Raw genomic sequence first — 13,629 nt, 5'->3', positions numbered from 1 at the left:
ATACATATACTTAGACTTAGACTTAGACAAACTTTAATGATCCACAAGGGAAATTAATATACGTGTATATATGTGTATATACATATATGTGTGTATGCATATATGTGTATATACTGTGTATGTGTGTATATATGTATATATATATATATATATATATATATATATATATATATATATATATATATATATATAATGATAATAAATGATAAATGGGTTATACTTTAATAGCGCTTTTCTACCTTCAAGGTACTCAAAGCGCTTTGACAGTATTTCCACATTCATCCATTCACACACACATTCACACACTGATGGCGGGAGCTGCCATGCAAGGCGCTAACCAGCAGCCATCAGGAGCAAGGGTGAAGTGTCTTGCCCAAGGACACAACGGACTTGACTAGGATGGTAGAAGGTGGGGATTGAACCCCAGTAACCAGCAACACTCCGATTGCTGGCACGGCCACTCTACCAACTTCGCCACGCCGTATATATATATATATATATATATATATATATATATATATATATATATATATATGTGTGTGCGTGTGTGTATATGTTTTTAGTTTTTGAAAGAGAAAGCTTTGTGTTGTTATTGGCTGATCAACATTTTTTTTTTTCTCATTGTGCTTCTTGCTGTTGGCCCAATTTTTGCGCCTTATTTTTTCATTCTATGGTCACATATGATATGGGACGCAAGTCACATTGTCATACGTCAATGCCGAAAGTAGTACAATCAGCTGTTTACCTGGCGTTTTTTTCCTGTGTGATAAAGAGGAAATAAACGGGGAAGTTCTTCTTTCGCTACTGCCTTGTTTTATCATATATTACTTCCTTTGCACATGTCAATGTTTACTTTTGCATATATATAAATAAACGCAAAATAAGTACTTTGGAGCAATGTTCATGAACTGTAGAATTTGGTTTGTTAGCTTCCCGTCGCAGGCGGATGGTCGTGGTTGAGGGAAGAGTTGTTAAAATGTTGGATGCTAGAAAATATACGATTTCTTGCAACAGACAGCCTTAATGCATTGTTGCTCAATGATTTTTGTGCACGTCATGTGCGTTTGCGAGACGAGCGGGTGATGTATGCTGCCGTGCTTGGGGGCGTGTGGTTGCGGCTTCATGAGGCCGAAAAGAGAGAGGCAAGGCATGTGGGTGTGTTCAAAAATACCCGTGTTTAAAATACCCGTACCTGTTGGTCACTCTACGGGTGGGGTGTCACTAATGTCCTATTAATACATAGTTATTTTTATAATATTTTTAGTGATCGACTGGTAGGGTTCCAAAGATCGACTGGTCAACCGCGATCGACGGGTTGGCGACCCCTGTTTTATACCCTCAGACAATGAGAGCTGAACTAAAATAAACTCTTTACAAATGCATATGTAATGTTGAATTTAACAGTTTAAGTCTTATTAAGTCATAATTTTTGATGAGCTTCTGAATGCACCCTTTTCAATATTTTTAAGTTAAGTTGATTTGTATATTTTTAGCTGATCATTTGTAAATGCACAAGCCAATAGTCATTTTACAGCATTGATGATGACTAATTGATTATTCACTATTTCCTCTCAGACACGGTAAAAAATAAACTTCTTAAATAGTATATAGATTCATCGGTCACAACATTATGTACTTGTCCACTCTTTGATCAATACAGAGCTGAATAAAAAAGCTGCTTTTACTAGCATTTATGTCACTGCATTTCACATGTTGATGTTATATACATGCCAGGATTAGATGAAAATAATAATGGCGGTATTGTCTCAAACATATATAGCACTTTCTAAAATATATTGACATTAAGTATAATACCAGTATATAAAATGGTCCAATTAAAATGTCATGGACAAAAGAACGCGGAATAATGTATTTTATAGACGGCGGGAGCGCACGAAGCGAGAAGGAATAAAACACAGGCTCTGGGCAGCAATCTCATTTGTGTCGGCTCAGCAGTGGGAAAGGAGGTTTGCTGACAAAGCATGCCCGAGAATGACCACAATTGTGCATCTATAAATCTGTGATGTCACAAATGGCTCACGGTTAAAAAAATAATAATACTCAAACAGCGTTCAGAGGCATTCAAAACTGTGTTCAAGTTTACACCTAAATGCCTGAATTTATGATGTGACACTTTGGCGTTAACGCGAGTATCCAACATTATAACATTTAGAAGTCAGAAGAGGAAAATCATCATAAGTCCCCTTTAAAGGCCTACTGAAATGAATTTTTTTTATTCAAACGGGGATAGCAGATCCATTCTATGTGTCATACTTGATCATTTCGCGATATTGCCATATTTTTGCTGAAAGGATTTAGTAGAGAACATCGACGATAAAGTTCACAACTTTTGGTCGCTGATAAAAAAAAGCCTTGCCTGTACCGGAAGTAGCGTGACGTCGCAGGTTGAGAGGCTCCTCACATTTCCCCATTGTTTTCAATGCAGCGACAGCAATTCGGACCGAGAAAGCGACGATTTCCCCATTAATTTGAGCCAGGATGAAAGATTTGTGGATGAGGAACGTGAGAGTGAAGGACTAGAGTGCAGTGCAGGACGTATCTTTTTTCACTCTGACCGTAACTTAGGTACAAGGGCTCATTGGATTCCACACTCTCTCCTTTTTCTATTGTGGGTCACGGATTTGTATTTTAAACCACCTCGGATACTATATCCTCTTGAAAATGAGAGTCGAGAACGCGAAATGGACATTCACAGTGACTTTTATCTCCACGACAATACATCGGTGAAGCACTTTAGCTACGGAGCTAACGTGATAGCATCGTGCTTAACTGCATATAGAAACAGACGAAATAAGCCCCTGACTGGAAAGATAGACAGAAAATCAACAATACTATTAAACACTGGACCTGCAACTACACGGTTAATGCTTTCCAGCCTGGCAACGCTTAACAATGCTGTTGCTAACGACGCCATTGAAGCTAACTTAGCTACGTGACCTCGACAGAGCTATGCTAAAAACATTAGCTATCCACCTACGCCAGCTCTCATCTGCTCATCACGACCCGTGCTCACCTGCGTTCCAGCGATCGACGGCGCAACGAAGGACTTCTTCACCCGATCATCGATGCGGTCGGCGGCCCAGAGACGAAGGAAGTCAAGGTGAGGACAGCGGTGAGGACAGCGGTGAGGACAGCGGTGAGGACAGCGGTGCGGCGGAGGGCGTTGTAGCTTTCGACGACACCCCGGCCGCCATCCGAGTCGGCAAGAAACATATATTTCCCCAAAGTTACGTACGTGACATGCACATAGCGACACGCACGTACGGGCAAGCGATCAAATGTTTGGAAACCAAAGCTGTACTCACGGTAGCGCGTCTGCTATCCAACTAAGTCCTCCTGGTTGTGTTGCTGCAGCCAGCCGCTAATACACCGATCCCACCTAAAACTTTCTTCTTTGCAGTCTTCATTGCTCATTAAACAAATTGCAAAAGATTCACCAACACAGATGTCCAGAATACTGTGGAATTTTGAGATGAAAACAGAGCTTTTTGTATTGGATTCAATGGTGTACCAATACTTCCGGTTCAACGATTGACGTCACGCGCATACGTCATCATACATAGACGTTTTCAATCGGAAGTTTAGCTGGAAATTTAAAATTGCGCTTTATAAGTTAACCCGGCCGTATTGGCATGTGTTGCAATGTTAAGATTTCATCATTGATATATAAACTATCAGACTGCGTGGTCGGTACTAGTGGGTTTCAGTAGGCCTTTAAATACAGAATACAATTAAAATATGATTATTTTTTTTTCACATCGTCAATGATGGCAATGTTATCAAATGACCATTTTTACTCAAAACCTAGCCAGACCTACAGAAATCATATCCAAGTCTAAATATATCACAGTGATGATTTAATTCCCTCCCTTCAGCTGCAACTTCACCTGTAAACAATTTATATTCCATAGGTCAGTGCTATGAATATGAAGGTGCAAGTAAGCTGGAGGGCAAATTTTCGCCCCATTTATTTTAAACTCTAACGCTCAAGTTAATATATTATTGACACCCCCATTAACTCGTCATGTCTGCTACAGCTTTCCGCAACAGACTCTCACTTAAGCCGTCATAACATTGTGCAAAAATACTTTATCAAGACAGATTCAAAAATATTAAACATCCTAGATGATGAGCTGGTCCTTTTTTTAATGTTTGTCTCGATTATAGAGGATGTATATTGTGATTGGAGTAAAACCAATCAAGAGTCTTTTCACTCTCCTCTTACTTATGTGGCAAACCCAAGTTCTCTGTATTGATTTTAACCCCTGTGAAACACTGTGCCCACTTACTCTGTCTTATTTTAATGTTTTACTTTTAAGTTCTGACAATTTTTAGAAATTAGGAACGCAAACAGGCGCATGTGCGGGTGCAGCACAACGCTACCAGCCAATCAAATTTGCATTTCTGCTTGGAGCAGTTTTTCATTGTAGAGCTTCCAATTGACTTTGCCGATAGCTTTAGCAACTTTTCAGCTCCCGACTTAGCACGTAGAGACAAAACTAACGACTGAAAGTTAAAAAGTGTGGCTGGTATTGTCTGCGAGTGTCAAATTGTACTTGTATTTTTGTTTGCAGTACTCTGAGGTGAAACAAAATAAATGTTTTTTCAGTAATTGATGGAAAATATGTAAATCTCTTTTGAAGATGTGCAGGAGTTGAGTTGAGTATTGCCCATGTAAACATTGTAACTCCAGTTCATCATGCTTTATAGGTGGGGTTTGTATTATTAAATGGTACATTTGTCATAATTGCTTTTTATAGATACATTGGAACCTTAGACTGCACATCAAATGTCTGAGTAATAAACTATTTTAAAAAATGGGTAAATGCAAGTTACAACTGTGGAAAACAAGTAAGTGTCTGTGGAGCAGCAGAAATTGTCAGAGGAAATTCCTGTAAAATTATTTCAGATAAAGAGTGGGAATTATGCTCAGTTTTCATTGTCAGTGCCAGATGTGTTCCACAATATGTTTATTATTGTAGTTGGATAGGCTCCAGCACCCCCTGCAACCCCTAGAGGGACAAGCGGTAGAAAACGGATGGATGGAATTTATTACATTAAAAAACATTGTTAAATAAATACCGATAAGCTGCATTTTATTTTAAAAGATTGCCAAATCTGTACTGCTTCAGTAAAATGTATTGTTCATACCCGGGCACTAGTCAGTAATCATCTTTTGTTTTGTTTAAGTCTCAGGAGACGTTGATGGACCACTGCAGAGTAGCTGGCATCACCTGCTTGGCCTTGGTGTCTGACAAAGAGGGTAACTATGTGAAGGTAAAGCTACCAAAAATCAGTATATTGACTTAAACCTAGATACATTTTATAGAATAAAATATATTTTTATTACCCACAGAGGTGGAAAATTGTCTTATTGATCCACAAGGGAACTTGTTGGATCAGCGTAGCTCAATTAGAAGAAGAAAATATAAAATAACACTCTTAAAGAGCACTAGAAAAGAGGAAAATAAACAATACCAATTATATAAAAAGAGATAAAATATAGTAAGAATACCTCACAATACAAAGGTCCTGTGTAGTCCTGAGTTCAATCCCAGGCTCGGGATCTTTCTGTGTGGAGTTTGCATGTTCTCCCCGTGACTGCGTGGGTTCCCTCCGGGTACTCCGGCTTCCTCCCACCTCCAAAAACATGCACCTGGGGATAGATTGATTGGCAACACTAAATTGGCCCTAGTGTGTGAATGTGAGTGTGAATGTTGTCTGTCTATCTGTGTTGGCCCTGCGATGAGGTGGCGACTTGTCCAGGGTGTACCCCGCCTTCCGCCCGAATGCAGCTGAGATAGGCTTCCACACCCCCTGCAACCCCGAAAGGGACAAGCGGTAGAAAATGAATGGATGGATGGATACAATAAAATGGGTAGACAATAGAATTAAATCATGCAAGGTTTGCAATATTACAAAGAGAAAAGTAATACATCTAGAAATAAACGAGGAACTAATAAAAGTAAATACAATGTAAATGTACACTTTATGCAAGAAATACATTACAGTGCAATAATGATATCCAAGCAGTAGCATGTGCAATCCATAACAGTGGTGCCACAACTTGTGTTTTGAGTTGTTTCTCTGCTAATTATTATGCTTTAAGTTGCAAGCAAACAATTTAATTACAAGCATCGCCACAATTAGTTAACATAGTGACTGCCACAGTGAACCCCGTAAGATCCGCCCAAAGCATCTGGTCTGAAAAATTAAAGAAAGAAAATCATCTAAAACATGACAGACTGTTTAGTTGACTTTGCAAAGCAATCCAAGCATAGCACTGCTGGTCTGCATCATACTGAAGCCGAATGGTTAATGTCAGCCATGTAGTTTAAGATAATATATAAACATTTTATTACATTGTTTTTCATACAATATTTATCTACAATTTTATCCTTTTAAAAGGCATATTATATTTAACAATTGTGCTGTTTTGGGGGGTCAATCACCAAATTGATTTTAATTCAATTGAATGGGTAATGTTGATTTGAGACAAGATTTTTGAGTTCAGAGCCTCATCACAGAACCAATTAAGCTTAAAGTGTGAGACACTACTGTATTATCTGTTACCAAAAGGCACAACCTTATTAGGACCCATGCACTTACAGTTTTAAATTGAGGGCAGTTTAGAGCTGTTCTTAACTATAACCCACTCCTACGGGAATTTGTCCACCCAGAAGAACATTTGAACGCAATCTCATTTGTATTTTGTTTGATGGGGTTGAGGTCCTGGGCTATCAATTTTTTCCACAACAGACTCTTCTAAGCATGCCTTTATTGTACCATGCTTTTAACTAGGGCACAGTCATGAAGGAACAGAGTTTCTGCTAAACAATGGGTAGGGTAGATTAAAGAGTTGCGATGAATAAGTAGATTGAGTAATCAATGAAGATGTGGGTCTTAATAGTGTTGCTCTGATTTTGTCTATAAGCACACTTCTCAACAGCAACATATTTGATCCATCATCAGGTCAAATCGTTTGAGAAGGACAGACAATCTGAGAAAAGGGTTCCTGTGTTGGACTTGGTGGAGCACATCATTCAGAAGTATCGGACCAAATTTTTTGAAGAAAGGAACATCAGGTAAAGTAATCCTGCACCAGCTTGGAAGTGTCGCTTTCATTTCTGGGAAGCCTGACACAAGTTGTTCCTTGTGCTCTTGCAGGGAAATATCTGAAAGTATGTCCCAGAACCCTAAAGGCTCCCAGCTCAACACCACAGGTACTGTGCACTCGCCAACCGTCACTACCACCAGTGTTTACACTTTGCTCCTATGTGAAGCATGGCTGTATGTTGCAATCACAGTATCTAACAGTTACTCCTTTGTTTCCTCGCAGAATGTTACTTTCATGTTTCTAAACTAAAAGTTAAACATTGTAAAAGATAGATTAATGTGTCACCCTGAGTGATGGAAGATTTGTGCCTCAAAAGATTAGGCCCAAGTGTTCCGTTATACACCCACACATAACAGCCAACAATGTGTGGTAATGAAACCCTATGATAGTCCGTTTTTTACAGCTGCTTTGTGGGCAAGAAAGATCCAAGTATTCCCACTCTGTATTGGAGAAATTTAGAATAAACTACTTATTTGGTCTGCAGGCTCTTCAGAGCAGCATGGGAGCAGCTGCAGCATGAACATGAATGTGAATGTCATCAGTTTGGAGAAAGTCTCTGCCAGTGCAAGACGCCGCTTTGAGACTCAGGTAACTGAAACGGAGCATCTAACGCCACGTTTACACCGAGCTGAAGTGAACTGCAGTGTGAGGCGTTTTAATTCTTACCTGGCTTCCAAGTTTCAAATGCAGGGTGTGTTGGCAGGATTGTGGAAGCTTTGTCAATTACGTACAATGAATAGTGGGACATATTAACATGAAGAAAGTATAATGTGACAAGAAAAACAACAAACTAAACTATAATTTTTTAACAATGGCATGTTTTGTTGCATGAAAGTGATGATTGTTTGTCAACCAATATAGCCTTCATGTGCTGTATGATTTTGGTTTTCCAACAGAAGGATGTTGAAAAAAAGTACAGTATAGATCACTATACACCAGGGGTTGTCTACCCATCGTTCTTTGGGACCCCACCGGTCAATCGTGAAAATATTAGAAAAAATATATATTAATATGATATTGGTGATACCCCCACCCGAGAGTGACCAACAGGCACACCCTTTTAACCCCTGAACATGCCCGCACGCCTCGCCTCTTTTCACCCAACTCCCCCACCACCGCGACACCCGCTCGTCTCTCTAACGTGCATGGCATGACATGCACAAAAATCATCGCGCTGCAACAATGCATTAAGGCTGATTGTTCCTGTAACAATCAGCATCCAACATCAAACAACTCTTCCCTCAACCATGACGGGAAGCTGACAAGCCAAATAATAGAGTCCGTGAACATTCCTCCAAAGTACTGATTTTGTGTTTATTTTATATAGAAAAGTAAACATTGACATGTGCAAGGCCAGCAATATATGTTAAAACAAGGCAGCAGCAGAAGGACTTCCCCGTTAATCCAAAAAAAAAATGTGCCAGTTGAACAGCTGATTTTACTACTTCCGGCGCCGATGTAAAACAACCATGTGATTCGTGACCCATTTGTGACATAGGATGTACAAATATAGTACAGTACTAAGACTATAGTGGCCATAAACAGTTAGCTGCTACAGCAGAGGGCCCAAATTGTGACTCTTTTGTCATTGGCCCTAGGTACCTTACAAAAAACAAAACAAAAACAAAAAAACACCACCAAAAATTGGGAAAACAGTAAGAACCACAATAAGACATAGCCAAAATGTTCACATCAGCCAATAATAACAACACAAAGCGTTGTCTTTAAAATAACAAAAAAATGTAATGTTACATACATATATGTATATATAGATTTAGATGTTTCATGTATATGTACTGTATATATAATGTGTATATACAGTGGGGCAAAAAAGTATTTAGTCAGCCACCCATTGATTGTCAATGGGTGGCTGACTAAATACTTTTTTGCCCCACTGTATATATACCGGTGTATATATATATATATATATATATATATATATGTATGTATGTATGTATGTATGTATGTATGTATGTATGTATGTATGTATGTATGTATGTATGTATGTATGTATGTGTATGTATATATATATATGTATGTGTGTATATATGTATATATATATATGTATGTATATATATATATATATATGTATGTGTGTATATATATATGTGTATATATATATATGTATGTGTGTATATATATATATATATATGTATGTGTGTATATATATATATATATATATATATATATATATATATATATATATACATATATATGTATATATATATATATATATATATATATATATACATATATATGTATGTATATATATATATGTATGTGTGTATATATATATATATATATATATGTATGTATGTATGTATGTATGTATATATATATGTATGTGTGTATATATATATATATGTATGTATGTATGTATGTATGTATGTATGTATATATGTATATATGTATGTATATATATATATATATGTATGTATATATATGTATATATGTATGTATGTATGTATATGTATATGTATGTGTGGGAAAAAAATCACAAGACTTTCCCACACATACATATATTGCGCTCTACCACGGTATCGAGCACTATTTTTTGGATAATCTAATTAAGACATATATATATATATATATATATATATATATATATATATATATATATATATATATATATATATATATATATATATATATATATATATATATATGTATATGTGTGTGTGTGTGTGTGTGTATATATATATATATATATATATATATATATATATATATATATATATATATATATATATATATATATATATATATATATATGTATGTGTGGGAAAAAATCACAAGACTATTTCATCTCTACAGGCCTGTTTCATGAGGGGTTTCCTCAATCCTCAGGAGATTTTAATGGAAGCATTCACATACCATGGTTTATATAGGGCACAGAGCGGGTGGGTACAGGCAGGCGTGGGGGCGTGGTGATTGACTCATGTGTTACCGAGGAGGTGTTTCCTTCTGTGACGGCATGCTGATACAATTTCGCTGCGCTTGTTGAGGGATGACAACTCTGGACGGTATATGATAAACAGTTTCTCTTTTAAGCATAGGTTGCATCTTTTGTTACCACTGTTGTAAGGTGTGCTGGATGCAAGAATTTGCCATGTTATAAAGTATTCAACATTATTGTCTTTGAGATTCCAAATGTGTTTGCTGAGTTCTGTAGTGTTCCGGAGTCTTTTGCATCTGAAAGAAGCCTTGTGATTGTTCCATCTGGTTTTGAATTCTCCCTCAGTTAATCCTACGTATGTGTCGGATGTGTTAATGTCCTTGCGTGTTACCTTTGCTTGGTAAACAACTGATGATTGTAAGCACCCCCCGTTGAGAGGGCAATCAGGTTTCTTGCGGCAGTTACTGCTTTTGTCGGTTTTGGAGTCGCTCTGCCTGGTGGTGGACGGCTCCTTTTCAATTGCTTTATTGTGGTTTGAAATGATTTGTCGCATGTTGTTCATGCAGCTGTAGCTCAATTTAATGTTGTTCTTGTTGAATACTTTTCGTAGAATGTTGCCTTTGGGGAAGTGTTTGTCGACCAGGGTGAGGAATTTGTGGCCAATATTAGTTGTCGTTTTTGCTGTATGGGGGGTTGTACCAGATAATGTTGTTTCGTTTTCTGCTCCTTTTTGGTTGGTTTCCTGGCGTGGGTTCGTAGGTGAGGGTGAAGTTGTATCCGCATTGAATGCGGATACAACTTCACCCTCACCTACGAACCCACGCATTGAATGCGGATACAACTTCACCCTCACCTACGAGTTAAAGTACCAATGATTGTCACACACACACTAGGTGTGGTGAAATTTGTCCTCTGCATTTGACCCATCCCCTTGATCACCCCCTGGGAGGTGAGGGGAGCAGTGGGCAGCAGCGTAGCCGCGCCCGGTAATCATTTTTGGTGATTTAACCCCCAATTCCAACCCTTGATGCTGAGTGCCAAGCAGGGAGGTAATGGGTCCTATTTTTATAGTCTTTGGTATGACCCGGCCGGGGTTTGAACTCACAACCTACCGATCTCAGGGCGGACACTCTAGGTAGCTGCTGGCATTACACGACAGGCTCTTCTCACTCTTTCTTGTCTCTCCTTCTCACAGACAGCGAGCGCACCTTCTTACATACGTCACATACTGTCACGTCATACGTCACATACGTATACGCCCTCGCGCAGCAGAGAGGTAGCAGCATGGCTAACGTTAGCTGTGATGCTAGCGGTAATACGAGAGAAAGAAGGTGCAAATCTGGTAACAAATGAAGGAAGAATTAAGTCCCCAAAAACAGCAGGGGGTCCATTGTCTGGCGGTGGTTTGACTTCAAGTGGGAATATGTCAAACAGACAACCGTAATTTGTCAAGTGTGGGGCGAAAGCGTTGCTATAAAAAGTAGCATTACTGCTAATATGTAGCATCATTTGAAAAGTCACCTGCTAGAGAATGAAGAGTGTTTGAAACTCCGCATGTCAACATCTCCATTCGGTGCCACACGCCCACACCATCAAAATGCCGAGGCAAACATTTCCAGATCAACACCGTATGAAAAAATTTTTGATTTTTTTAGTTGTGATTTCCCTCTCTGCATGAAAGTTTAAAATGAGCAATCTAGAGACAGAATCATCATACTGCTGTGATTATATGCATCAAGTGTTAATTCAAGGCTAAGGCAAAATATCGAAACATATATCGTGTATCGCGATATGGCCTTAAAATATTGCGATATTAAAAAAAGACCATATCGCCCAGCCCTAGTTCAATGATGCCATTTCTGTTTGTCATGTATAATTTTGTCTATTTTGTGTTTATCCTTGAATAAACAAGTCAGTTTCTTGTTACCAACCATTGTGTATTTTTCAAACTCACCTAATTCAGCTGGCTAGTTGTTATCAAGAGTATTAAAACCCTTTTCAACATGAATCTGACAACTAAGTAGGCTAAATAACTTCAAACTTTAATACATGCTCGGATAGGCCAGTATCGGTATCGGATCGGAAGTGCAAAAACAACATCGTATCGGATCGGAAGTGCAAAAACCTGGATCGGGACATCCCTGGTTTGTACATACATGCTTTGGAGCAACATATGTTGCCATCCAAGCAACATCTTTTTCATGGACGCCCCTGCTTATTTCAGCAAGACAATGCCAAGCCACATTCTGCACGTATTACAACAGCGTGGCTTCGTAGTAAAAGAGTGCGGGTACTAGACTGGCCTAGTCCAGACCCGTCTCCCATTGAATATGTGTGGCCCATTAAGAAGCGTCAAATACGACAACAAAGACCCTGGACTGTTGACCAACTTAAGCTGTACATCAAGCAAGAATGGGAAAGGATACCACCTGAAAAGCTTCACAAACTTGTCTCCTCTGTTCCCAAGCGTTTACGGAGTGTTGTTAAAAGGAAAGGCCATACAATGTGTTGCTGCCATTAAATTATAAGTTAATGATTATTTGCACACAAAAAATAAGTTTCTCAGTTCGAACATTAAATATTTTGTCTTTGCAGTCTATTCAATTGAATATAAGGATAAAAAGGATTCACAAATCATTGTATTCTGTTTTTATTCATGATTTACACAATGTGCCAACTTCACTGGTTTTGGGTTTTGTATATATGTATACATAAGTGTATATGTGTCTACATTAGTGTATATATGTGTCTACACTAGTGTATATATGTGTATATGTTTATATATATGTATATATGTTTACGTATATATGTATATATGTATAAATATATATATATGTTTATGTACAGTATATGTGTATATATGTATGTGTGAGTATATATATATATGTATGTATGTGTGTGTGAGTATATATGTATATATGAATGTGTATTTATGTATATATAAATGTGCTTATATGTATGTACTGTATGTATGTATGTATGTACAGTCGTGGTCAAAAGTTTACATACACTTGTGAGGGACATAATGTCATGGCTGTCTTGAGTTTCCAATAATTTCTACAACTTATTTTTTTGTGATAGAGTGATTGGAGCACATACTTGTTGGTCACAAAAAACATTCATGAAGTTTGGTTCTTTTATGAATTTATTATGGGTCTACTGAAAATGTGACCAATCTGCTGGGTCAAAAGTACACATACAGCAACATACATTATCAATTTTGGTGATGTAGAAAAGTTACAATTAATCAAATTAGCTTCATGGCATGGCCTCTTAACTTCACGCGAGTGATTATGATTGACGACACCTGTTGACTTCTCTGAGCCCATTTAAATAGGGCTCATGTGATGCAGTCATTAGACTCGGTTACAAACGCGACAATGGGAAAGCCAAAGGAACTCAGCACAGATCCCAAGAGCAACTGTGCAGACAATTAATCATACGTATAAAGTGCATGGCACAGTTTTGTTACTGCCACGATAAGGAAGAAAACGCAAGCTATTACCTGCTGCTGAGAGACAATTGGTCAGGATGATCAAGAGTCAACCGAGAACCACCAAAAAGCAGGTCTGCAATGAATTGGAAGCTGCTGGAA

The 13,629-nt window shown here is 38.1% G+C and overlaps 1 protein-coding gene across 3 annotated transcripts in view; it reads left to right on the top strand.

Moving 5' to 3' along the window:
* The window catches only part of eif2ak4 (eukaryotic translation initiation factor 2 alpha kinase 4), an 85,335-nt gene that overhangs the window by 58,270 nt on the left and 13,436 nt on the right, over positions 1-13,629 (top strand). For 2 of the 3 annotated variants that reach the window (XM_062042017.1, XM_062042019.1), the window contains 4 exons: positions 5,212-5,298; positions 6,994-7,106; positions 7,189-7,244; positions 7,623-7,726. In XM_062042017.1, the coding sequence (XP_061898001.1) occupies positions 5,212-5,298; positions 6,994-7,106; positions 7,189-7,244; positions 7,623-7,726 (360 nt within the window). The remainder of the gene's footprint in view (positions 1-5,211; positions 5,299-6,993; positions 7,107-7,188; positions 7,245-7,622; positions 7,727-13,629) is intronic. The other variant, XM_062042018.1, reaches the window with a different exon arrangement.

This window comes from Entelurus aequoreus, linkage group LG03, assembly GCF_033978785.1.
Source record: "Entelurus aequoreus isolate RoL-2023_Sb linkage group LG03, RoL_Eaeq_v1.1, whole genome shotgun sequence".
NCBI lineage: Eukaryota > Metazoa > Chordata > Actinopteri > Syngnathiformes > Syngnathidae > Entelurus > Entelurus aequoreus.
This window is presented reverse-complemented; position numbering and strand designations above follow the sequence as displayed.